The 24501-nt window shown below is 72.3% G+C and overlaps 6 protein-coding genes across 6 annotated transcripts; 3 read left to right on the forward strand and 3 right to left on the reverse strand.

Annotated features, from left to right (window-relative positions):
- Window positions 1-348: 348 nt before the first annotated feature.
- On the forward strand, window positions 349-771 carry AURANDRAFT_16973 (hypothetical protein; the record flags this gene model as incomplete). Its single annotated transcript, XM_009040451.1, has 2 exons — window positions 349-598; window positions 653-771. Coding segments are annotated over 2 exons (369 nt in total), but the record flags the coding sequence as incomplete, so codon positions are not given.
- A 6017-nt stretch (window positions 772-6788) lies between these two features.
- AURANDRAFT_29072 (hypothetical protein) lies at window positions 6789-8696 on the reverse strand (the record flags this gene model as incomplete). Its single annotated transcript, XM_009040531.1, has 1 exon — window positions 6789-8696. The coding sequence occupies one exon, from the start codon at window positions 8694-8696 to the stop codon at window positions 6789-6791; it is 1908 nt and encodes a 635-aa protein (XP_009038779.1).
- A 299-nt stretch (window positions 8697-8995) lies between these two features.
- On the reverse strand, window positions 8996-9685 carry AURANDRAFT_65545 (hypothetical protein; the record flags this gene model as incomplete). The annotated part of the gene is made up of 1 exon (XM_009040530.1): window positions 8996-9685. The coding sequence occupies one exon, from the start codon at window positions 9683-9685 to the stop codon at window positions 8996-8998; it is 690 nt and encodes a 229-aa protein (XP_009038778.1).
- A 296-nt stretch (window positions 9686-9981) lies between these two features.
- AURANDRAFT_29051 (hypothetical protein) lies at window positions 9982-10929 on the forward strand (the record flags this gene model as incomplete). Its single annotated transcript, XM_009040452.1, has 1 exon — window positions 9982-10929. The coding sequence occupies one exon, from the start codon at window positions 9982-9984 to the stop codon at window positions 10927-10929; it is 948 nt and encodes a 315-aa protein (XP_009038700.1).
- A 2174-nt stretch (window positions 10930-13103) lies between these two features.
- Window positions 13104-14064, reverse strand: AURANDRAFT_65547 (hypothetical protein; the record flags this gene model as incomplete). The annotated part of the gene is made up of 2 exons (XM_009040529.1): window positions 13104-13850; window positions 14008-14064. 2 exons carry the CDS (start codon window positions 14062-14064, stop codon window positions 13104-13106), a joined length of 804 nt encoding a protein of 267 aa, XP_009038777.1.
- A 235-nt stretch (window positions 14065-14299) lies between these two features.
- On the forward strand, window positions 14300-16798 carry AURANDRAFT_71975 (expressed protein; the record flags this gene model as incomplete). Its single annotated transcript, XM_009040453.1, has 1 exon — window positions 14300-16798. One exon carries the CDS (start codon window positions 14300-14302, stop codon window positions 16784-16786), a length of 2487 nt encoding a protein of 828 aa, XP_009038701.1.
- Between the last annotated feature and the right edge of the window lie 7703 nt (window positions 16799-24501).

The following is a 24501-nucleotide window of genomic DNA, read 5'->3' on the forward strand; positions in this document are numbered from 1 at the left end:
CGGGGCGGAGGCCTGCGTCGGGCTCCGACGAGCCTCGACGCCGCTAGGCTGCGGCTCCGAGCCTGCAGGCCGACGAAGGCAAACTTGCTTGTCGACGACTCGGCGTGCTCCGCGGGAGTTCCGCGCCCCCGTCCGCCCACGCCCCCGCCGCGCATCCCGCCCACGCGCCCCGACGCGCTCGGGGCCGTGCCACGGATCGAACCCCGCTTCGCGAAGACGATGCTCGCCCGCGCATTACTACGAAGACCAAGCGCCGCCGCCCTGCGGAGACCAGGCGCCGCGCGGTGGTCGACGCAGCCGGCGGAGGCCCCGGCCGCGACGGGCGCCGCCCCCGCGGCCCCCAAGAAGCGCGCCCGCGCGCTGCCGGCGGCCCTCACGGTGACGCCGAACGCGGCGGCGCGCATCAACGGCATGCTCTCCGGTAAGGACGACGCGATCGGCGTGCTCCTGGGCGTGAAGCGACGAGGGTGCAACGGCATGAGCTACACGCTCAACTACGCGACGGAGGCGCCGGACGCCAAGCACGAGCGCGTCGAGTGCGACGGCGCGGTCGTCTGGGTCGAGCCGCCCGCGCTTTTCCACATCGCGCGCGGCCCGCGTCGAGCTTTTCCGAGAGAGAGGGGGCGCGCGCCGCCCCGCGCGGGCGTCTCAGCGAACCATTCGCAGGTCGGCACGGTCATGGATTTTGAGGAGACGGCCCTGGAGACGGGCTTCACGTTCACGAACCCGAACGAGAAGGGACGATGCGGCTGCGGCGAGTCCTTCAACGTGTGATGTCGCGCCGTGCTTGTAAATCATTTCTGGTTAAGTTTTCGGGCCCGCGCCGGCGCGCTCCGAGGTCGGCGCGAGGCGCGCGCGCGCGCGAGCGCGGCCTGGGGCCTCGGACGCGCCGTTCCGAAGAAGGGCGGGTAATGAACGGGGCGGCCAAAGAGAGGCGGCGCCGCGAGGCCGATGATCAGGGGCCGCCGTACAACACACATCACAACGGGGTGGGAGAATAGAGCGCGCGCCGCGCCGCCGGCGCGGCGGCGGCGGCAGCGCGGAGAGGCCGGCGCGTCCTAGCTCACGGTACAGCAGATGTCGTTCCTATGGGCGCTGCTGTGGAACGGGTTCGGCTGGCCCGAGTACTCCGCGGAGAAGGGGTCGTCGTTCTGGTTCTCCTGGATGTACTGGCACAGCCTGCGCGCGCGCGCGGCGCGTCGTCGACGCGCGGCGTCCCCGCACGCGACGGGCTGCCCCCGGGGCCGTCCCGGGGCCTCTCGGGGAGCGCGCGGGGGGCAGTGGCGCGGGGCGCGCGCTTGGCGCAGGCCGCCGATTTCGTCGTCGCCTTTTTGTACATGTTCACGTCCTCCTGTAAGCGGCCGACCTCACTCTCTACTTTGGAGAGCGTCGCCTGGCTCATGGCGTCGGGCACCGGCGCGACGACCGCCGCGGACGTCCGGGAGCGGCGCGCGTATACGACCCCGCGCGCGGCAGCCCGCTCCGCCTATCAATCGGTACGACTACTCGCAAATCAAGCGGCACCGAGGCAACCTTGAGGCCGGGCTGCCCCATGGAGCACCCGGGCGGCGCGCGCGCCAATCGATCGGTCGGTGCGATGGCGGACCCCGAGTCCCCATCTGCGAGCGTGCAGAAGACCCTTAAGTCCGCCTCGGGCGGCTCCGGCTCTCCCGGCTCGCAGCCGAAATGGTGCGCTGTCCCGCGCGCGCGCCCGCGCCCGCCCCCGACCCCGCCGCCCGCAGGATGAAGCGGCAGCGGCGGCTCTTCACGAACTTTTGCAACGCCAAGCTCTGCGACCGCGACGACGTGCCGCCGATCACGGACGTCTTCGAGGTGATTTTCTTTTCTTTCGTCTTTTTTGTTTGCGAGTAAAACTCATTTATAGGACCTGCGGGACGGCCGCGTGCTCTACGCCCTGCTCGAGGAGCTCAGCGGCCAGTCGCTCGCGCCGCTGGGACGCATCAAGAAGCCGAAGAAGGGCAAGCAGGAGACGCGCATCGACCACGTGTCCAACCTCAGCATCTGCTTCCGCTACATCAAGCAGACCACGAAAACCGTGGGCATCGGCCCGAGCGACATCGCCGACGGCAAGCCGACCATGGTGCTCGGCCTGCTCTGGTCGATCATCGTCTTCTTCACGAGCAAGGACCTCGGCGGCGTCGACGACATCAGCGCGCTCAAGAAGAAGATCCTGAAGTGGTGCCAGAAGCGCACGGAGGCCAACACGGACGTGGAGATCCGCAACCTGAAGGACTCGTTCATGGACGGCCGCGCGTTCCTCGCGATCGTCTCCGACGTCGACCCCGACGGCTTCCCCTACGCGCCCGCGCCCGACGCCTGCGCCAACTTCTCCAGCGCCTTCGCCGAGGCGCGGGCCAAGTACGGCGTGCCCGAGCTCCTCGACGGCGACGACGCCGAGTGCTGGAAGGAGGACCAGGCCATGGTCACGTACCTGTCGGAGATGATGAAGCGGCTGCCGGAGAAGGTCGCGGACGTGAGCGAGGGCGCGCTCAGCCACGTCGACGCGTCCTTCGAGGCGACGGCGGCGACGCTCGCCGAGCTCGCGGGCATCGCGTCGGCGCCCGGCGCCGCGGACGCCTGCGACGCGTGCGCGGAGGCCCTGCGGAGCGCGATGCAAAAGGCGGGCATGGCCGTGGACGTCATCCCGGACCCGGCGGGCGCGGGCCGCGCCGTCGTGCGCGGCGTCGCGCCGGGCGCCAAGGAGAAGCCCACGGTGCTCCTCGTCGCGTCGTACGGCGTCGACGGGCCCGAGGGCTGGGCCGGCGGCGCGGACACCCGGGACGGCGCCGTCGTCGCGCCGGGCGCCAAGGCGTGCAAGGCCGGCGCGCTGGCGCCCATCGCCGCCGTCGAGGCGCTGCTCCACGGCCTGAGCGACGACCAGCGGCCCAAGGTCAACGTCGAGGTCGTCTGCGCGTGCCCGGCCGCCGACGGGTCCTTCGCGCACCTGCGGAAGGTCCTCGCGGACCGCGACAGGGCCCCGGACTACGTCCTCGTCGACGAGGTCGGCGCGGGTCTCGTGCCCGGCGCCTTCGGCGCGTTCCTGAGCTGCCGCGGGTTCCTGCGCGTCGACGTCGCCGTGGACGCGGGGCCCGCGGGGCCGACGGTCTTCTCCGCGCGCGACGTCCTCTGCGCGGCGCTCGCGGGGCTAAGGGGGGCCTCGGGCGCCCTCGCCGTCGACGGTCTGGCGGGCTTCGCGAAGAAGAACAAGTTCACGGAGGCCGCGGCGGCGGACGCGACCCTCGACCCGAGCTTGACGGCCGCCGCGCCGCTCGCGGGCTGGACCCTCGCGGAGCACCTCTGCTTCCACCCGGGCGTCTCCGTGGCCGACTTCGCCGGCGACGCGGCGGCGTCCCTCCACGTCCACCTGGCGCCGGGCTTCGAGCCGTCGGTCGCGGTCGACAGGCTCGCGGCGAAACTGTCGGAGCTCGCGGCCGCGCGCGGCGCGACCGCGACGGTGTCCTGCGCGGACGCGACGCGCCGGGGCTACCTCAGCGACGTCGCGCCCCTCTTCGCCGCCAAGCTCAAGGGCGCCGCGGCGGCCCAGTTCCCCGGCCGGCCGCTCGTCGTTCTGGGAGCGTCGCCCGCGTACCTCCCGCTCGCCGCGGCCGTCGGCGCCGCGCTGCCCAAGGCCGCGACCTACGCCTGCGGCCTCCACGACCCCGGCGCGGCCCTCGGCGAGGCGACGGAGCGCGCGGACCTCGCCGACTTCAAGGGGAGCATCAAGACCCTCGTCCTGCTGCTCCTCGGCGCCGCGGGGCTCCCGAAGCAGAGCAAGGCCGTCGATCCGGCCGTCTTCTTCGGCAACTAAGGAGTTACGCAGGGCTGTCAGTCGACGCGCAGGCTGTTGATCTGGGCCATGAGGCCGCCGCCGAGCGACGCGCGGCCGCCGGCCTTGGGCGGCGGCGGCGGCGGCTTCGACGCCGCGGGCGCGGGCGGCTTCGCGGCCGGCGGCGGCGGCTTCGCGGGCGCGGCGGCGGCCGGCGCCGCGGCCGGCGCCGCCGCGGCGGCCGGCGGCGGCCGCGCGGCGACGGCGGGCGCGGACGCGGCCTGGGGCGGCGCGCCGACCTTGCGCTTTGAGAGGCTCGAGCGCATCGACGCGGGCCGTCGGCTCGCCGTCGCCGCGTTCGTCGCGCTGGAGCGGCGGCGCTGGTTCGACGCGACGGCGTTGCCCGGCCTGGGCGCCTCGTCGCCGCCGCCGTCCGCGGCCGCGGGCCGCGCGGCGAGGTAGTCCGCGGCCTTCACGAACGCCTTGAGGTGCGCGTCGCCGTGGTGCATGTGGAAGTCGCAGGCGCGGTCGACGGATATGACGCGCTGCCACCAGGCGTCGACCTCGCCGCGCCGCTGCTCGAGGAAGTCGGGGGCCAGCTTGTCGAACGTGAACGACCGCTTCGGCGGGAACACCGCGCCGTCGAGCTGCCAGCCCAGGGACTTGCGGAGCTGGGCCTCGAGCTTTTCGAAGTCGGAGAAGCGGCGCCAGAGCGCCCACTTGCGCACGGTCTCGTGCTCGACCTTGGTCGCGTCGAGGCGCAAAGCGCAGACGATCTCGTACTCGGCGAACGAACTCGCCGTGTCGTCGTTGACGCGCGCGCGGCGCACGCGGGACGTGAAGCGCACGCGGCCCGGCCGGCCGCCGGCGGCCTGCGTGCCGGCGGCGTCGCCTAAACCCGTCGCGGACCGCCGCCGGTCGAGCTCCGCGCGGCTCGAGAAGTGGAGCGTCTTCCGGAGCGCGTTCTCGTCGCGCAGGAGCTCCATGACCTGCGGGAAGGGCAGCTCCGCCGTCGGCGTCTCGTTGACGCCCACGAGCACGTCGCCGACGCGCACGCCGCCGTGGCGCTGGACGGCCCCGAAGCGCCCGTCCGGGAGCTTCTCCCAGGCGCGGATCACGGCGGCCTTGCCCCGCCCGTCGTCCTCCATGGTCACCCCGTAGGGCCCCACCGTGGGCACTCCGACGGAGACGACGCGGTCGTGGTCCGTGCTCTTCTTCGGGCCCGCGGACATGGTGCTCTTCTGGGGCGGCGCGCCCGCGGTGTCGGCGGCGGCGGCTCGTGGTGCGGCCAATGCGCATTCGCCTGCGGGCCAAAGGTTCGGCGGCGTTGACGCACCATGTTGCCGTGACATCATCGCAATCGGGCTTTTCTCGACTGCGGCATGGTGATCGGCACAATGCCTCGCCGCAGACCGTGAGCGCTGCCGAAAAGCCATGGCAAAAACGATCCCGACGTACGGCGCCGTCGAGAGCGACGGCTGCCTCGGCGACAGCTTCCGGAGCCGCTTCGGGTTAGACAGCCGCTACCTGCCGTCGGAGCCCTTCGAGACGCTCACGGGCGTCGACCTCGACGTCGCGCTGTCCTACCAGACGCCCAAGTACGCGAGCATCCGCGACGCGCGGCTCGGCTGCCTCCGCCTGCTCCTCTACATCTGCATCGGCGTCTACGTGATCTTGTACCAGCTCATCTACCAGGGCGGCTATTTGAAGGAGTCGTACCCGACGGGCACGGTCGAGTTCCAGCTGCGGCAGCGGGGCTCGACGTGCCGCGGCGGCGACGACGCGAACGGCACGTGCGGGCCCTGCGACGTCGCCGCGGCGAACGACGACTGCTACGACCTCTTCGGGAACGTCGACACCTACGCGTACTGCGTCCAGGACAACGCCACGGGCTACGGCGGCCGCAAGATCGCCTGCCGCGAGGAGGAGTACACGCAGGTCGAGGAGATCCAGGACCTGAGCCTCTTCTGCACGACGCGCGCGCTGCAGCAGGACCAGAAGAAGATCTGCTCGACGAACCCGGAGGACCCCCTCTACGAGGGCGGGAGCTGCTCGCAGGTCTACGCGACGAACAGCACGGACGAGTGGTACGTCGCGGACATCGACAGCTTCGTCGTGTTCGTCAAGCACACGTTCTCCGCGTCGGACCTCGGCATCTCCGGCACGTCGAAGAAGACGAAGGGGCGGCTCCGCTCGAAGAGCAAGGCGCTCTGCGACCGCGCGCACGGCCCCAAGGCGGACCTCCGCCACGGCAAGCGGACGCACACCGAGCCGTGCTTCATCCAGCCGAACAACACGTACAGCTCGCTCGGCGCGTCGTCGGACCTCTTCGACGAGATCGACCTGGGCGTGTTGCTGGCGGCCGACAACGACTTCTCGCTGGACCGCTACAACTCCGACGCGAACGGCACGTACCGCGAGGTCGGCGTGCAGCTGACGGTGCAGATCGAGTACAACAACCGCGAGGACTGGAACACGCCGACGATGCCGGCCTACACCTACCACGTCACGCACCAGAAGGGCAGCACGGCCTCCTACGAGGAGTCGTACTACTCGGACTATCCCCAGGGGCTGACCGTCGTGCAGAACTCCGGCGTGAAGATCCAGTTCGTGCAATCCGGGACGTTCTACTCCTTCGACGCCACGGAGGCGCTGATCCGAATCACGACGGCCCTCGCGCTCTTCGCGGCGGCGACGTTCATCGTCGACCTCCTCGCGAAGTACGTCATGCATCACCGCGAGAAGTACTACGCGATCATGTACGACGAGAGCGAGGACTTCGGCGAGCTCTGCAAGCGCGAAGCCGTCGACGCGGCGGCGGCGGCGAGTCGGGGGCTGGCGATGCCCGCGGCGCCGCCGACGCCCGCGCAGCCCCGGGCGCCGTCGCCCGCGGCGCCGTCGCCCGCGGCCGCGGCGCCGAAACAGTCCATGTTCCGCGGCATCCGGAAGATGGCGTCGTCGGCGACGGGCATGGGTCGAGCGCCGCCGGTCTAAAAGAATGTTAGGTTGTCCTCGGGTAGCCGAGGGACGCAAGGGCCGGGATGATGTGGTCGTCGACGACGGTCGCGTCCTCGATGGTGCCGGGTAAGGTGTACGTGTCGTCGCCGTCGGCGATCGCGCGGATCGCCTTGCGGAGGATTTTCCCCGACCGCGTCTTCGGCAGCGCGGCGACGCGCGCGCAGGCGCGCAGCGCGGCGACGGCGCCGACGCGTTCGCGGACGAGCTGGACGACCGCGCCCTCGACGTCCTCGGACGCGTCGGCGGTCGTCACGACGAGCGCGAGCGGGACCATGCCCTTGAGCGCGTCCGCGACGCCCACGCAGGCGCACTCGACGACGTGCGGGTGCGCCTGGATCGCCTCCTCGAGCGCGCCCGTCGACAGGCGGTGGCCCGCGACGTTGATGATGTCGTCCGTGCGCGTCAGGATGTGGAAGTAGCCGTGCTCGTCGCGGTAGCCCGCGTCGCCGGCGCTGTAGTAGCCCGGGAACTCGTCGAGGTACGCCTCGCGGTAGCGCGCGTCGTCCTCGTAGAGCGTCGTCATGAAGCCCGGCGGCAGCGGGCACTTGATCGCGATGCTGCCCATGTCGCCCCGGGCCACCTCCGCGCCGCCCGCGTCCAGGACCCGCAGGTCGAAGCCGGGCAGCGGCAGCGCGCAGGAGCCGAGCGCCGTGCCGACGTCGTCGAACTGGACGCCGCACATCGGGGAACCGCTCTCCGTCTGCCACCAATGGTCGACGACCGGGATCCCCAACAGGTTCTCGAAGTGCGCCACCGTGTCCGGGTCCGCGCGCTCGCCCGCGACGAAGAGCGCGCGGAGCGACGAGACGTCGTAGTCCGCCAGCAGCGCGCCGTCCGGGTCGAACTTGCGGATCGCCCGCAGCGCCGTCGGAGCCGTGAACATGTTCGCGACCTTGTGCGCTTCGACGACGCGCCAGTACGCAGCCGCGTCCGGCGTGCCCACGGGCTTGCCCTCGAACATGACCGACGTCGCGCCGTGCAGCAGCGGTCCGTACACTATATAACTGTGGCCGACGACCCAGCCGATGTCGGACGCCGCGAAGAACGTCTCGTCGGGCGACGTGCCGTAGTAGTGCTCCATGGACCACTTGAGCATGAGCGGGTGCGAGTTGTCCCGCAGGATGCCCTTGGGCTCTCCGGTGGTGCCGCTCGTGTAGATCGTGTAGAGCGGGTCGCCGCTCGCGAGGCGCGCGCAGGGCGCCGGCGCGGACCCGGCGATGAACGCTCGGAAATCGACGTCGCGCCCCGGCTTGAGCTCGTAGCGCGCCGAAGTTTCGGGCCGGGCCGCGACGACCACATGAGGCACGTCGTGCGCCGCCAGATCCAGCGCCTCGTCGACGGCCGGCATGTAGGGCAGGGCGCCCTTGGCGCCCTCGAGACCGCACGTCGCCGCGACGACGACCTTGGGCCGCGCGGCGTCGACGCGCGCCGCCAGCTCCCGCGCCGCGAAGCCGCCGAAGACGACGCTGTGCACGGCTCCCAAGCGCGCGCACGCGAGCATGGCCACGGCCGCCTCGGGGATCATCGGCATGTACAGCAGGACGCGGTCGCCCGGCTCGACGCCGAGGGCCGCGAGGCCGCCCGCGAAGCGCGCCACGTCGTCGAGGAGTTCCGCGTAGGTGAGGTCGCGGCTCGCGCCGCCGACGGTGGACACGTACGAAATCGCCGTCTTCGCGCCGAGGCCCGCGGCGACGTGGCGATCGAGCGCGTTGTGGCAGAGGTTCGACACGCCGTCGGGGAACCAGCGGCCCGTCGGCTTCTCGAGGTCGACGGCCGTCGTCGGTTGCTCGAACCAGTCGAGCTCCTCGACGGCATTTTGCAGCCAGAAGGCCTCGCGCCGGCCGGGCTCCAGCGACGCGCGCTGCCGCTCCGCGTAGGCCGCGCGCGACATGCGAAACGCTGGGCCGGAGAGGCGCCGCGCCGGGCCGCGCATCGCGCGAAACGCTGGGCCGGAGAGGCGCCGCACCGGGCCGCCGATGCGGCGCATCGCTCGGAGGCCTCGCAAAGCCGCGGCCATCGCAAGAGCTCCGCAATCAGAAGCCAACGAGGGCCAATGCCGCAGCCATAAGACCCTCAGAACTTCATCTTAGAGCATTGAAGTGTATATTGAACCTCACGATCGACGGGCTTCCTCATAACCCTCCCTACGGGGCCACTTCAACACATTCCGCCGGGACACCCACTCTACTCTTATCGCGGGAACGTCGCGGCGGCGACGTCGCGGAGCTGGCGCATGTACTGGAGGGGCTTCCGCAGCGCGAACCAGTTCACGAGTCGCCGCGGCGCCGCGCCCCCCGGGTCGATCTCGTGGACGCAGGTGTAGAGGCAGCACCCGTCGCCCGCCGGCTCGACGAGGTGCAGGCCCCGCAGCTCGCCGCGGACCGTGCGCCGCGGCGCGGGCGCGCGCCGGTGCGTCGCCGCCTCGTTCGTGATCAGCTCCGCGTCGCCGACGCGCTCGCGGCGCACGCGGCAGACGAAGTCGCGCGGCCGCAGCGGGAAGACGGGCTTCGTGAGGATGTAGGTGATGCGCTCCCTGCGGCCGTCGCGCCACTCGAGGTCCGCGCCGTCGACGATCGTCGGGTTGAACTTTCGGATGACGTCGTAGTCGCGCGTCGTCAGGATGCTCGCCAGCTGCTGGGCCGTGCAGGGCATGGTCATCGTCGCCTTGACGGCGAAGTTCGCGTGGTCGTCGCAGCCCGTGCGCTTCCAGACCTTGACGCCCTGCTTGTGCAGCACGAACTGCCAACCCCTAGTGCTCTGCAGCTCCTGCAGTGCAGGATTCGGCGCCGCGAGCCAGCGGCCGCGCACCATGCAGAGCTGCAAAAGCGCGAGCAAGACGCGCCGAGCGCAACGAGCGCGTGGCACGATCGTGCAAGCCATCGGTGCTCCGAGGCTTGGGCAAAAGAGCACTCGTCTTGAACTTCAACAAAGCTGGAGCACGGGCCACCGGGATGGCCATGTCTTCGGGGCTGCCGCGGCGACGACGCCTGGGAGCTTCATCGTGCCATTCGGGGCTGCTCCTCCTTATGGCCATAACCTTCATGCCCAATGCGATGGCCGCAACCACGCCCGACGGCCTCTGCGCCGCGCTGCGCGCCGCGGACCTGCTCCGCCCGGGAACGACCATTGACCTCTGCGTCGCCGCCGCGGCCCGCCGACGGCTCGACGAGGAGGCCATGGACGCCGTCGGGAGCCCCCGGGGCCTCCTGGACCTCGCGCTCACGGCGACGTGCATCATCTGCGCGGCGCTCGCCGCGGGCCTCACCATGGGCGTCGTGAGCCTCGACCCCCTGGACCTGCGCGTGAAGATGCGCACGGGTACCAAGAGCGAGCAGGCGTGCGCCGCGCGGCTCTTGCCGCTCGTCGACCGCCGGCCCCACCACCAGGTGCTCGTGACGCTCCTCCTCCTGAACTCCTGCGCCAACGAGGCGCTGCCGCTGTTCTTGGATAAACTCGTCCCGAGCTGGGCGGCCATCGTCATCTCCGTGACCGCCGTGCTCGTCTTCGGCGAGATCGCGCCGTCGGCGCTCTTCACGGGCCCCAACAAGCTCCAGATCGCGGCCGCCTTCGCGCCCCTCGTCCACTGCTTCCTCGTCGTGCTGGCGCCGCTCGCCTACCCCATGGCGCTCGCGCTCGACGCCGCGCTGCACGAGGAGGCCAAGGCGACGTCCCGCGCGGAGGTCCTGGCCCTGGTCGACGTCGAGCGCGAGCTCGCCAACGAGGACGGCCGCGCCGAGCCCTTCACGGAGGACGAGGCGGACCTCGTCAAGGGCGCCATGAGCCTGTCGACGACGTCGGTCCGCGAGGTCATGGTGCCTCTGAAGCGCGTCTACGCCGTCGACGAGAGCGACGCGCTCGACGCGGCGCTCCTGGAGAAGATCGACGACCAGGGCTTCTCGCGGGTGCCCGTCAAGGTCGGCGGCGCCATCCGCTCCTACGTGCTCGTGAAGGACAGGGCAGGAAAAGAGTGTGAAATTCCCAACTTCAAAGGCCCCTATCTCGGCCGTTTTCCACTCGTTTCGGCTGAGTTTTGGACGAGCGATCATTTCTCGGAACGGTCTCGAAGCATGGATGCTTTTTCCGGAACGCGCGCGCGCGGAACACTCATATTGAAGCGACGTTGAATCTCTCTCTTCCTGCCCAGGTGAAGGAGCTCGTGCCCCACGCGCTCCGCGCGGACGCGTCCGCGTCGTTACCCGTCGCGACGCTCCCGACGCACGCGCCCGTCTGGGTGTCGCCGGACCACAGCCTCTTCGATCTGCTGAACCAGTTCCAGACCGGCGCGACGCACATGGGCTTCGTCGCCGAGGACGCCGCGGGCCGGCGGGGCATCCTCGGCATCGTCACGCTCGAGGACATCATCGAGGAGATCCTCACGGAGGAGATCTACGACGAGCACGACCGCGACAAGGCCGAGGACGTCATCGGCCGCTTCGTGCGCCGGGCCTTCCCCAAGGTCTTCGAGAACAAGGTCGCCGCGCCCGCGGAGCAGAGCCTCCTCGACGGGCGCGAGGACAGCGTCGGGTCCTACAAGCGCCGCGGCTTCGGCGAGCGCGCGCGCCGCGGCGAGCCCGGGCCCTACGGGCGGCGGCCCCGCGGCCTCTCCGGGCCGCCGGGGCTCCGGCGCCAGGGCTCGGGCGCGGTCGACCGCCGGCCGCCGCCGGGCCACCACCGGCACCCGCACGCGCGCGTCATGCAACGGCCCCAGCGCGACGCGTCCCTGCGCTCCATCCTCGGCGACGAGCGCGTCTAAACGTTAGTTCTTAGTCGCCCTCGGCGCCGCAGGCGGGCGCGCACGCGAAGGGCGTCGCCGCGGCGAGGACCGGCGTGGCCTTGGCGCTGATGGCGCCGGTCGTCGACGACGCCAGGCGGAGGGGCGCCATGTAGGTGCGCCGCGCGTAGGCCCGCGCGTTGCGGCGCCGGTCGCCCTTTGCCGCCCCGACGTAGCCGACGCCCGCGGCGACGCCCGACAACGGGATCGCGACGGCTTCGGCCGCGACGGCGACGGCGCCCGTCGCGAGGACGGCCGCGGCGCCGGCGACGGCCACGGGCAGCGCCGCGCACGCCGCCGCGGCCGACGGATCGCAGCCGAGGACCGCGTGGCGATCGCTGTAGCGGCCGCCGCAGCGGAGGCACGCGACCGCGGAGCAGGCGACGCACCTGGCCCGGCGCGACGACGCGCCGCGGCCGAAGCGCGAGCCCAGCGGCGCGCAGTAGCCGGCGCACGACGCGTCGGCGCAGGGGATCTCGCCCCGGAGCAGCGACGCGAACGCGTCGTTCCGGGGGACGCTCATCGGCGAGAAGCCGAGCTCGCGGAGCTCGGCGTTGCCCAGGCGGTGGCCGCAGCGGATTGGGCAATAGACGTCTCCGTTCTCGTTCGCCATGAGCGCTCGGAGCGCGTAGTGCTTCATGTAGGGAGCAAGCGTTGCGCAACCGCACGTGCACCGCCAGACGCGCGCGTTCGCGGCGATGGGCTGCAGCGAGAGGGCGCAGACCTCGTCATCGAGCAGCTCCGCGTCGTCGGCGTTCGAGAGCAACGTGTTCATGGCGTCGGGCTGCTGCTTCGGGTTGGCGCATGCCCCGACTCGGCTGCCCGATCGATCGTGATGCGAACATTCTCCATGGAACCATGTGGTTCACCATCGCCTATGGGAAGATTCAGCGTCCACGGCGCCTCGCGGTTAGGGCTGCCCTTACTGGCGGCCGTGCGTCTCGCGCGGCGCCATGCCCGCGCCTCCGGCGGCGCTCGTGCCGCCCCTGGCCGGGGTCGACGGCGGCTTCTTCGGCGCTAGGCCGCCGAGCGACCCGAGCCTCGTGCCGGCCTGCACGCCGCGGCGGCAGCTGAACAAGCTGCTCGCGAATGCCAAGGCCATGGACGCCCAGGCGGGGCGCCAGCTCAAGACGGTGCGCACGGCGCCCCCGCCGGCGCCGGGCAGCGTCGGCGAGCGCGAGCTCGCGCGCTGGGGGAAGAAGATCGACAAACAGTACCTCATCATCACGGCGCACTACGACTTTCGCGACAAGAAGCTGCGCTTCGAGGTCTTCAACACGCGCAAGGAGACGAGCCACTGCCTCGTCTGCCGCCACGCGGACGTGCTCAACCGCGGCGACGCGTCCGTCGTCGAGGTCGCCAAGGCCATCGCGCTCGACCTCGAGTTCGACGGCAGCGGCAAGCTCGTCTTCGGGCCCCACGTGCCCGCGTCCTGGGTCTCCCAGGACTGACCCCGTCCGCCGGTGCGCGTGTGGAACCCGCCCCGGAATTTGCTCCTCGTAATCTCTCGTTTTTTTTGTGTGCATGTTATGGGAAGCGGCGCGCAGGCTCCCCGGCCTCGTCCTCGTCGCCGCCGCCGCCGCGGTCGTCGACGTCGACGACGATGGGCGACATGAACGTGGCCAGCAGCGCGTCGTCGGCGAAGGTGTCCGTCGTCGAGAAGACGAGGACGGCGCTCTTCGCGGCGACGGCCGCGGCGACGGCGCGGATCTCCGCGATCTGCAATTCCGCGTCCTTGATCGAGATCTCCACGCGGCTGCCCACGGAGAAGCGCGGGTCGTCGGGCGTCTTGTCCGCCGTCGCCGCGTCGACGCCCTCGACGACGACGACCTCGTGGCCCGCGGCGAGCTGCGCGGCGACGGCCTCGTAGAGCGATTTGGCGCCGCGGCCCCGGCCGAGGAGCGGCGCCTTGGCCTTGGCCGCGCACGCGGTCAGCACGGCCGCGACGTCGGCCGGCGCGCCGACGACGCGCACGCTGCGCACGAAGGGCTTCACGGCGAGGCGGCAGACGCGGCGGAGCCCGTAGTCCTGCGCCGCCGTCAGCGCCGGCGCGTCGGATTTCGCGGGCTCCTTCGGCGGCGCGGGCGCGGGCAGGCACAGGATGCGCTGGAAGAAGCCCGGCGCTTCCGCGCCCGTCGCGTCCTCCCCTACTGTCGCCTCGAAGCGCGTGCGGAGCGCCCGCTCCCGCGCGAGCTGCTTTCGTAAAGCGGCGACCTCGGCCTCGAGGTCCGCGACGCGCCTCCTGTCGTCGCGGCCCTCGTCGTCGCGCGCGCCCTGCAGCCATCGCTGCCAGCGCGCGCGGCTCCGACGCGTGCTTGCTTCGTTCGTCCTCGAGCTGCTGGGCGTGCTGGCTTTGTTCGTCCGCGAGCTGCTGTTTGAGAGCTTTGGCCTCGGTCTCGGCCTTCTTCGCGAGCTCGCGCGACGCCGCCACCTCGAGTTGGAGGTCGTAGATCGTCGGGCCGTCGTGGTCCAGCTCGTCCTCGTTCATCGCGCGGGGGCTGCGTGCAGCTCACAGCTAGGCAGGGGCTGCCAGCATGCTGCCTCTCATCGGCACGGATTGCGAAGTCGACTGCAGCATCAGTCGTTGATGCAGTTGGTTGACGCTCAATAAAAGCCTGCTCGCGCAATGAGCTTGGCGCCTACTCGTGACTAGCAGCGGCGCATCGCTTCACGCGCCGCGCCGCGCCGCGCATCGCTTCACGCGCGCCGCACCCGCCGCATCGATGAGCTCCTCCGACGAGGACGAGGCCCGGCCGCGGCTCGGCCTCGGCGCGGCGAAGAAGCGCAAGGCCGACGCGTACCTGGGCGTCTTCGGCGACGACGACGACGAGGCGCCGCGCCGCGGCCTCGGCGGCAAGCGGCCGGCCAAGGGCGGCAACGACTCGAAGCCCATGGCCTTCGTGAGCGCCGCCGCGCCCGCGCCGCCGCCGCCGCCGCCGCCGGCGCCGCCGGCCGCGCCGGCGTCGAACGCGGACTTTCGCGCGCAGTTCCTCGCGGAGCCCGCCGCGCCGGCGCCGGCGCCGCCGCGGCCCGCGTTCGGCGGCCGCAAGGCGGCGCAGCCCGAGTGGATGAAGCACACCAAGGGCGTCGGCTTCAAGATGCTCGAGAAGATGGGCTTCACGGGCCGCCTCGGCAAGGAGGAGCAGGGCGTGAGTCGCCACGTGGAAGTCACGAAGCGGCCCGAGGGCATGGGCCTGGGCTTCGCGGCGGCCCGGGGCTTCGTCGAGGAGGCCAAGCTCGGCGCGAACGTGCAGCTCCAGCGCGAGCTCGGCCACGCCGTGCCCGACGCGGCCGAGGAGCTCCTCGCCGAGGAGAAGGCCGACGAGCACCGCGCGAAGCGGCGGCGCCAGTTCCGCGACGCGGCGTCCATGGCGACGGCCGTCGACAAGCTCGACGCCGCCGTCGCGCTCAACCGGTCGAGCGAGGCCGCGCGGCGCGCGGCCGCGCTGACCGCGGCGCAGGACGGCGCCGCGGCCGTGCCGCCCGAGTCGCGTTTGGCCGCGCGGCTCCGCGAGGATCTCGACGCGCGGCTCAACGGCGAGGAGAGCTTCCTGCGCGACGCCGACGGTCGCATCGACGCCGAGCGGGACCGGCGCGCGGGCCTCGACTTCGACGTGTCGACGGCGCGCGACGGCGCCGCGCGGCTGCGGCGGCGCGCGGACCGCCTCGCGGACTTCGACGCCGCGCTCGCGGCCGTCGAGGCCGCGGCGGGGAGCGGCGACGTCGCCGCGTTCAAGGCGGCGCTCGAGCGCGCGCGCGCGCGCTTCCCCGAGGAGTGGGCGCTCTGCGGCGTCGCGGCGGCGACGTACGACGCGGCCGCGCCGCTCGCGAGGGCGGCCTTCGCCGGCTGGCGGCCCCTCGAGGACCCGGGCCGCGCCGCCGAGGTCGTCGCGGCGCTGCGGCCCGAGGCGCTCTTCGACGCCTCCTACGACGTAGACGCGGCGGCGCCCGCGTGGCGGCTGCTGTTGGACCGCGTCGCGGGCGCGGCCGCGCGCGCGGCGCTCCAGCGGTCCTGGGCGCCGGGCGGCGAGCGAGACGGCGCGGCCCTGGCTTTGGTCGGGGCGCTCTTCCCGCGGGGCGGCGGCCGCGACGACGCGTTCGTGTCCGCGGTCTTGGCGCCGCGGCTGTTGAAGTTGCTCGAGGCGGAGATCGCGCGCGCGCGCCGCGGCGGGGCGCCCGCGGGCCGGCCCTGCGCGCCCTGCGTCGCGCCCTGGCTCGCGCACCTCGACGGCGACGACCGGTCCGCGGCGTCGGACGCGGCCGCGCGGCTCCTGCGGCTCGAGATGAGCCGCGCGGCGCGCGACGGCGGAGACGACGCCGCGGACGACGGCTTCGCCGACGACGACGCGCGGGGGCGGGCGGGCCTCCGCGCCGTCGCGCGCGCGGCGGCCAAGTGGAAGCCCCACGTCGACGCGCGCGACTGGGCGAAGATCGCGTCGTCGAACCTCGCGCGCGCGGTGGCTGACGCCGCGCGCGGCGGGTGGGTCGTGGCGCCGCCGGGGCAGATGGAGGCGCAGGACTGGCGGCCCGTCGACGCGCTGCGGGGCCTGGGGGCGTCCCTCGGCGCGCGCGACGGCGACCTGCGGGCCGTCGTGCTCGGGGAGATCGCGCCCCGGTGGGTCTCCGCGCTCCGAAACTACCTCGTCTCGGACGACGCGGCGCCGGACCCGCTGGACGTCGCGGACTTTTACGTCCTCTGGCGGGACCGCTTCCTGGGCAACTCCATCACGCAGCTCGAGGACGACGACGACGCGCCGCCGCCGCCGTCGGAGGGCGCGGCCGCGGCGTGCCGCGAGCTGCTCCGCTGCGGCCTGCAGATGGTCGAGGTGTACCTCGCCGACGCCAAGGCCCTCCGGCGCCTGCCGGCGCCGCCCCTCGCGGCGCCGTCGTCCTTCGAGCGCGTCCAGCTCGCCGCGGCGGCCGCCGCGGCGCCCGCGGCCGCGCCCGCGCCCGCGCCCGCGGCGCCGGGCTGGCGCGCGGCCGTCGACGGCGCGGGCTTCGTCGTCTTCGCGGACGTCGTCGCGCGCTTCGCCGCGGAGCACGACGTCGTCTACCGGCCGAAGGTCGGCCGCTCCCACGACGGCAAGCAGCTCTACGCGTTCGGCAAGGCGACGATGTACATGGACCGCAGCGTCACCTTCGTCAAGAAGCCCGACACGGGCCTCTTCAAGCCCGTGCCCCTCGAGGAGCTCCTCGCGTTGGCGTCCTAAGTTTGACGGCTTAGTTATGCGTGGGTGTGCAGATGCCCGAGGGCCTCGGTCACTTGGCCTCAGGCTAGCCACTACGGACCCCTCAGAGGGAGCTCAGAGCTCGTCCAAGCCGCCGCGCCGGCCGCCGAAGGCGAAGCCTAGGCACGCACCGGCGAAGGCCGCGTAGACGACGAGGATCATGGTCGCCCGCAGCCACCACCAGAGCCGCGCCAGCAGGGGCGCCCGCGGCTCGACAGCGGCGCCCCGCGTTCGGGCCTTAAGAGGGAGCTCTGGCAGAGTCTCAAGAGGGAGCTCTGGCAGAGTCTCTGCGATCACCGGCCAGTGGTCGGACCAGTGCGCAAAGAAATGATGAGACGCTCCTTGGGTTACGCGCCGCTTCAAAACGTCGAGTGCTGCGTCTACCCTGGCAACCTTGCGTTTGAAATCATCAAGAAAGAAGCACGCGTCGAGCATCTTGTGAACGCGACCCTTCGCTCGCGCTCCATCAACAAATGAGGAATCAGAACCGATAGTCTTGATCCAAATGTTATCGTACAGATGCCCACCGCCCTTGACGAGTTCCGCGATATTGGACGACACCGTGCCGCCGCCGCTGTCGACGAGACAACGAAAGCCGCACTCCGATAGCCGCTGCCAGGCACCCTGCGGAGCCGATCCTTCCCTGAGGTCTCCTGGAGGTCCAAGGTTGAAATCACCCACCACCATCACCGCGCCACCTCCGAGAGCTTCAACCTCGGCCGCGACGCACTCGGCGGCGTGCGACAGCAGACGCGCCTCATTGCGCGTTTGATCGAGGCCGCGATTATCCTTCGATTTGAGGTGCGCCGATATTATGCCGAGGTAGCTGCCTGAAGTCAGGTGTTTTAAGATAAGGGCAGCCGGAGGTCTTTCGATCCAGTCCTCCCTAAACCTGTTGTATCTGGCGTCACGCTCCTTCCAATTGAGCCAAAGTTCTCTGTCATTTGAATTATTCTCGATGAACATGCAAGTAACATGATCAGGTTTACCATCGACCCAGGTGGGGTGGGTGCGAACACCAAAAATCACTCCGATGCGCTCAAGTCCATATGCATCATCGTCCCAAATGAAGACGGCAGACTCGCCACCGGTGAGAACTGGCTCGTGGCGGATAGTCCGCCCCAGCTCCCGGCTCTTTTTAGCGATTTCTTCGCCCAGAGCTGTATTGAAGTCATCGTATAACTTGTATTCGGAGTCTCTATTTGTGCCGGGAGCTTCCTGCAGCGCAAGCACGTGTACTTTCTCGCCAGACAGCAGCTCTACGATGTGACCCACCTTGGCGCTCATCTTATCCTTTCTGTGAAATTTGAGGGAGAAGCGTATGTTCCAACACGCCACGACAACGTTTGGTTTCGCGCTCGACGAGTTCACGTCCTTCTTGACAAGAGAGCTCATCGTGCTCCTGGGCGATGCGATCAGGCGGCCGAAGATGAGACGACCGAGCAAGCCGAGCACCGAATGGAGCGCCGCGAAGACGAGGCTGACGACGGCCACGACCGGCGGCGGCACGGGCGCGAGTGATGACGGCGGCTCCGGCGTCCTGCTTGGCGCGGAGCCTCCGGGGATCCTTCTCCTTGTTGGCCGCCGAAGAACTACGTAGCCCGTGGCGCCCGGGACGGCGGCCTGGTTGCCCCGCGGCTGGCTCAGTTGCGTCCAGCCCCAGCCGCCGCGGCCGCTCTGCAGCAAGCAGTGCTTCGCGACTGCAATGTCAAGATTGTTGCACATCGCACAGGAGAAAAGTTCGCGGCATGTCGCGCTGGGTCGGGCTGCCCGAGACCCACTGGGATTGTCGAGCGATGCGGTGGTTCGCCTTCCTGGGCGCCGCCGCGGCGGTCGCCGGGGACGACGTCGCGGGCCTCGTCCAGGTCAAGGTGCGGCGCGCGCCGTCCCCCGCGGCCGCGGCGTCGGCGGCGGCGCGGGCCATGGGCTGCGGCCGGCCAACGCGCGTCTTCCGCCCCGCGGGCATCCACGAGGCGCGGCACGCGGCCTTCGGGCTGGACCGCTGGTTCGAGCTGGACTGCGGCCGGTCCGCCGCCGCAGCGCTGGCGAAAGTGCGCGCGGCGCCCGCGCTCGTCGAGCGCGCTCGAGGCCGCGGCGCCCGTCGTCGCCGTCGCGCCGCGCGGCGGGGACGCCGACGACGTCGACGACGTCGCCGTGGCCGGCGGCTTCGAGCCCGACGACCCGCTCTTCGGCCTGCAGAAGGCCGTGCTCAAGGCCGCGAAGGTGCCCGACGCGTGGGCGCGCTACGGCGGCGGGTCCGACGCCGTCGTCGTCCAGGTCGTCGACAGCGGCGTCGACGCGGCCCACCCGGACCTCGTCGACGCCCTCTGGAAGCACCCCGGCGAGGTCTGCGGCAACGGGGTCGACGACGACGGCAACGGCTACGTCGACGACTGCCGCGGCTATAACCACGCGGACGACTCCGGCGCGGACCTCCTCGGCGCGTCGAACCACGGCACGCATTGCGCGGGCGTCGTCGGCGCGGCGTCGGGCAACGGACTGTCCATCGCCGGCGTCGCCGGCGGCCTCGGGTCGCCGGGCGCGCGGCTCATGACGTCCGTCGTTTTCGGGAAGACGCGGTCGCGGGGCTACCCGGACGCGATCGCCTACGGCGCGGACCACGGCGCCCACGTCTGCTCCCTGTCCTGGACCTTCTCGTCGCCCGACGCCTACAACCAGGCCGTGCTCGACGCCATCGACTACGCGGTCGCCGCGGGCGTGGTCGTGGTGGCGGCCGCGGGCAACGGCGGATCCGGCGCCGCGTGGTACCCGGCGGCCTACGGCCCCGTCGTCGCGGTCACGGCGACGGACCGCGACGGTGACCTGGCGTCCTTTGCGAACCGGGGCGCCTGGGTCGACGTCGCGGCGCCGGGCGAGAGGGTCGTGTCGACGGTGCCGGGCGGCGGCGTGGCGACGATGACGGGCACGTCCATGGCCGCGCCTCTCGTCGCGGGCGTTGTAGCCCTCGCCCTCGCCACGGGGGCGCCGGGCGCCGCCGCCGTCGAGTGCCTGCTGGCGACCGCGAAGGACCTCGGCGCGTCGGGCGCCGGCGCCGGCGCGGTCCACGCGCGCCGCGCCGTGCGGTGCGCGGCGCCGGCGCCGTCCGCGGCGCCGACGGTCGACGTGGAGGTGGTCCACGACGGCGCCTGCGTCGACAGCAGCTCCTGGTTCCGCCGCTCGAAGAAGGGCAAGCTGAAGACGTGCGCCTGGGCCGCGAAGAAGCCGGGCAAGCGGTGCGCCAAGGCCGACGACGCGGACGTCCGCGCGGTCGACGCGTGCCGCGCCGCGTGCGCATCCATCTGGCCCAACACGCTCGCCTGCGAAGACCGGTAATGCGAAGGCCTGGCGCCCGGGGAATCGCTGGCAAGGGGGCTGGAGGCCATGGAAACTTCAATGTTGATGTGCACTTTGCCAGTTCGATCGCGATGGTCCACCTCTCGCGGCTGCAGCAGCGCTGCAATGGCCGCTGCTCAACGCCGCACTAGCGCACGCCGGCCGCGATCCGCGACGTAGCACATCGTCGCACTAGCGCGCGCCGGCCGCGATCCGCGACGTAGCAGGCGCTCGCACGATGGCGGAGCTGTCGCTGGAGCAGACGGCGCTGGCCTCGAGCGTCGGCTCCTTCGCCGCGCGCTGCCTCTGCCACCCGCTGGACACGATCAAGAGCCGGCTGCAGGCCGACGCGCGCTCCGGCTCGCTCGTCGCCTGCGGCGCGCGGACGCTCGCGGAGGAGGGCCCGCGGGGCTTGTACCGGGGCTCGGCGCGGCGGCGTTCGTCGGCACGCCGGCTGGGATGCTCTATTTCACGACCTACGAGGCGTGCAAGCGCGCCGTCGGCGACGCCGGCGCCCTCGGCCACTTCGGCTGCGGCCTCGCCGCCGAGGCCGTCGCCTGCGTCGTCTTCGTTCCAATAGACGTCGTCAAGGAGCGGGTCCAGGTGCACCGGGACCTCGGCGGGTCGGCGCAGGCGCTCCGCGACGCCGTCGCGCGCGGGGGCGTCGGCGCGCTGTACCGCGGCTACGGCGCGACGCTGCTCTCCTTCGGCACGTTCTCGGGCCTGTACTTCGCGCTCTACGAGGAGTGCAAGGCCGCGATCGGCGGCGGCCCGCACCCGCCCTTCCACGCGGCGCTCGGCGCCGCGCTCGGTGCGGGCGGCGCCGCGAGCTTTTTGACGGCGCCCCTGGACCTCGCGAAGCTGCGCATGCAGGTCCACCGCGACGCGGGCGCGGCGCCGCCGTCCTTCGCCGCGGCCTTTGGGGCCGCGTGGCGCGGCGGCGGCCTCCGGGGCCTCTTCCGCGGCGCGGGCGCGCGCGTCGCCTTCTTCGCGCCGTCGACGGCCGTGTCGATGGCCTGCTTCGAGACGGCCAAGGCGCGCTACGGGGTCTCCTAGAGGTGCCAGTGTTACTCCTCCTCGAGGACCTCGTCGTCGGCGTCGGGCAGCGCGGCCATGGCGCTCGCCATGGCGGCGGCGAGCTCGGCGTCGGGCACGGCGGCCACGGCGGCGGCGAGCTCGGCGGCGGGCAGGGTCGCCACGGCGGCGGCGAGGTCGAATGTCCCTCCTCCTAGGTAGGTCGGCTCCGTCGGCGCGTAGGCCGGCCCGTCGTCGTCGCCGTCGTACTCGTAGAGCCCGTCGTCGTCGGAGTCCGGGTCCATAGCGAACGCGAGGTCCGCGTCCGTGCGCTCGAGGACTACCGGCGGCGGCGGGTCGCCGCACCACGTCGCGGTCGCGTAGGACAGGATCCGCCGCCACAGGTCCGCGGGCAGGCGCCGCTCGCTCGCGGCGCGGCCGAGGGCCGCGGCGACGCACCGGAGGCGCGGGCCGAAGAAGCGCGCGGTCCGCGGCGCGAAGAGCACGCGCCGCAGCGCGAAGAGGTGGTTCACGTTCGTCGCCGCGGGGCCCGCGCCGTCGCCGCCGCCGAAGATGACCGCGACGGGCGCGAAGGCCGCGTCGAAGCCGGCGCCCGGCGGCGCCGCGGCCGCGTGGAACGCGACGGGCGGCGGCCGCTCGGGCCCGAAGACGGCGGGGCGGGACCAGACCACGTCGCCGAAGGACCCCGGCCGCGGCAGCTCCATCACGTAGAGCGCGGCGTCGCGCGCGCGCCAGTCGGGCGCCAGCCCGCCGACGAGCGCGCACGTCGCCGCGACGGCGCCCGTCGGCGGCCGGCTCACGACGGTCAGCGAGAAGCACGCGCGCGGCGACGGCCGCGCGCCGACGCAGTCCCGCTTCTCCCACCAGGGCCCCGGGTCGCCCGTCTCCGCGCGCGCCACGTCTAGGGCCCAGGTGTCGTCGAGCATGGTGTCGCCGCCGTCCCAGCCGCCGAAGACGTAGCAGACCTCGCGGCCGCCGCCCTCGACGACGACGGCGCCGTGGCCCGCGCGCCGCGACGGCTGCCGCGTCGTGCCCATGCCGTTGTGGAGAGGGCGCCAGCGGCGCGTGGCCGCGTCGAAGGCCCAGAGGTCCGCCAACGTGCGGTCGCCGCCCCGGTAGCCGCCGAAGCAGATCGCGCCGCGCCGCGTGCGCGAGATCGTCGCGTTCGCCCGCGGCGGCAAAGCGCCGCCACGCGTTTCCGTCCACCGCGCGGCCGCGTCGTCGAAGGCGTGCGTCGCGCCGATGACGGTGTTGTCGGCGCCCATGCCGCCGACGGCGAGCAGCGCGTCGTCGTGTCCCGCGCGGAAGAACGCGTGGTCGTGGCGCGGCGTCGGCGGCGCGAGGTCGGGCCGCGGCGCCCAGTCGCCCGCGGAGCCCTGCGCCGGGTCGCGCGCGAGCCGCAGCGTCAGGGACCACGCGTCGCCGAGCGCCTCGGCGCCCTGGAAGCCGCCGAAGCACAGCAGGTTTTCGCTGTGTCGCTCGTAGCGCGCGAGCGTGTGGGACCGCCGCGCGCCGGGCGAGCCCTCGGGCTGCGCGACGCGCTCCCAGCGGTACATCGCAGCAGTGCTCTCTAAGGAGCCATTGCCACAGATCAGTGCTCATCCATCAACATCGACTTCAACTTAGCCCTCGGCGGGCGGCGGCGGCGGCTCCGCGGCCTTCTTCTTGATGGCGAACTTCTTCTTCGCGGCCCTGGGCTTGGTGACGCCGGCGAGGGCGCGGACGTCGACGAGCGTCGTGACGTCGTCCATGACGAACGCGGTGACGAAGGCGCCGCCGCGCTTGAAGACCATGACGTTGTCCTTCGCGAACTCCGTCTGGTCGATCCAGTGGTCGATGACGTTGATGGCGTAGCGCTCGCCGTGGCCCTTGCGCGACGCCCAGTAGGCGAGCGCGGCCGGCGCGTCCTTGTAGAACCGCCAGTTGTCGCCCGGGTAGCCGTGGTAGACCTCGTTCGACGGCGCGTTGATGTAGACGTAGCCGCCGACCTTGGTCACGCGGGCGATCTCCTTGAACGTGAGCCAGAAGATGGGGTCGTGCTCGAAGCAGGACGTCGACACGACGGCGTCGAAGTGGCCGTCGGCGAACGGCAGCGGCTCGCCCGGCGGCGACACGACGTCGACGGACGGGTCCGCCTCCATGTCGAGGGCGCAGAAGTCGTGGCCGTCGAAGAGCGGGCGCACGCTGCCGTTGACGTTGAGGCCGCCGACGTCTAATATCTTCAGCTTCCTGCCGGGCATCATCTTGTCGAGGAAGAGCTTGAAGGTCTGCGCGTTCGTCATCGCCGAGATGTGCATGGCGGCGGCGGCCGCGGCGCGGACGCGGCGGCGCGGACGCGCGGACGCGTGCCGGAGCGCGCGAGGCAGGCGGCGGACGGCGCCGGCTGCGGCTGCGGCGCGCGCGAGATGGGCAGCGCTAGAGAGCCGCCCCGGCGTGCACCTTGACCTTGTGGGGAGACGTTGCAGACCCATTGCGACGATGATGGGTGCGTCGTAGCTGGGGAGTCCGCGTCATGCTGCGGGGTCTCCACACGGCAGCACGGCTGCTCGTCGCGCGCCCGCGCGTCACGCGCCGCTGCTCGAGCACACTGCCGACGCTCCGCAAATTCCTCTTAGAGGTGCACCCCGACATGCTGCCGGCGTTCCCCGAGGCGAAGCGCGTCAACGGCGTCAACGTCGCGACGCTCCAGGCCTACCTGCGCGAGAGCACCTACGTGGGCTCGGCGAATCTGCTGTTTTACCGCAAGCCCGCGCCGGACGGCACGGAGCTCCGCGAGGCGCGCGTCGTCGTCGGCCGCGGCGTCGCCGTGTGCGTCGACTCCATGGCCGTCGCGCTCGGCGGGAGCGCCGCGCCGCGGCGGCGGCCGCGCCCCGCGCCGCGGCCGCCGCCGCCGCGGCGGGCCGGCGCGGGCGCCGTGCCGTTCCGCGCGCCGCCGGCGCCCGTCGACCGGAACCGGTCGCTCGCGGCCTACGGCACGGCCGCCAAGGCGCCGAGCCTCGCGGCGCTCCGGGAGCGGCGGCGCGCGGCGGCCCACGTCGACGCGCTCGCGCGCCGCGTCGCCGAGCGCACGGGGCTCGCGAGGGTCGACAACCGGTGCAACTGGACCGCGCGGCCCCTCGCGGGCCTGCTGCGGCGGCTCGACGCGGCGGCGGGCGCGCGGCGCCTCGACGGCTTCGACGTCGTCTTCTCGACGACGGAGCCCCGCGAGTGCGTCGACGCGCGCGAGGGGCTCATCGTCGTGTCGCCGTCGCGCGCCGACGCCGCGTGGCGCGAGACGCTCGACCGCGTCACGGGCGCCGTCGTCGCGGCGCGCGCGGCCGCGGCGGCGA

Source organism: Aureococcus anophagefferens, assembly GCF_000186865.1.
Source record: "Aureococcus anophagefferens unplaced genomic scaffold AURANscaffold_15, whole genome shotgun sequence".
NCBI classification, from domain to species: Eukaryota; class Pelagophyceae; order Pelagomonadales; family Pelagomonadaceae; genus Aureococcus; species Aureococcus anophagefferens.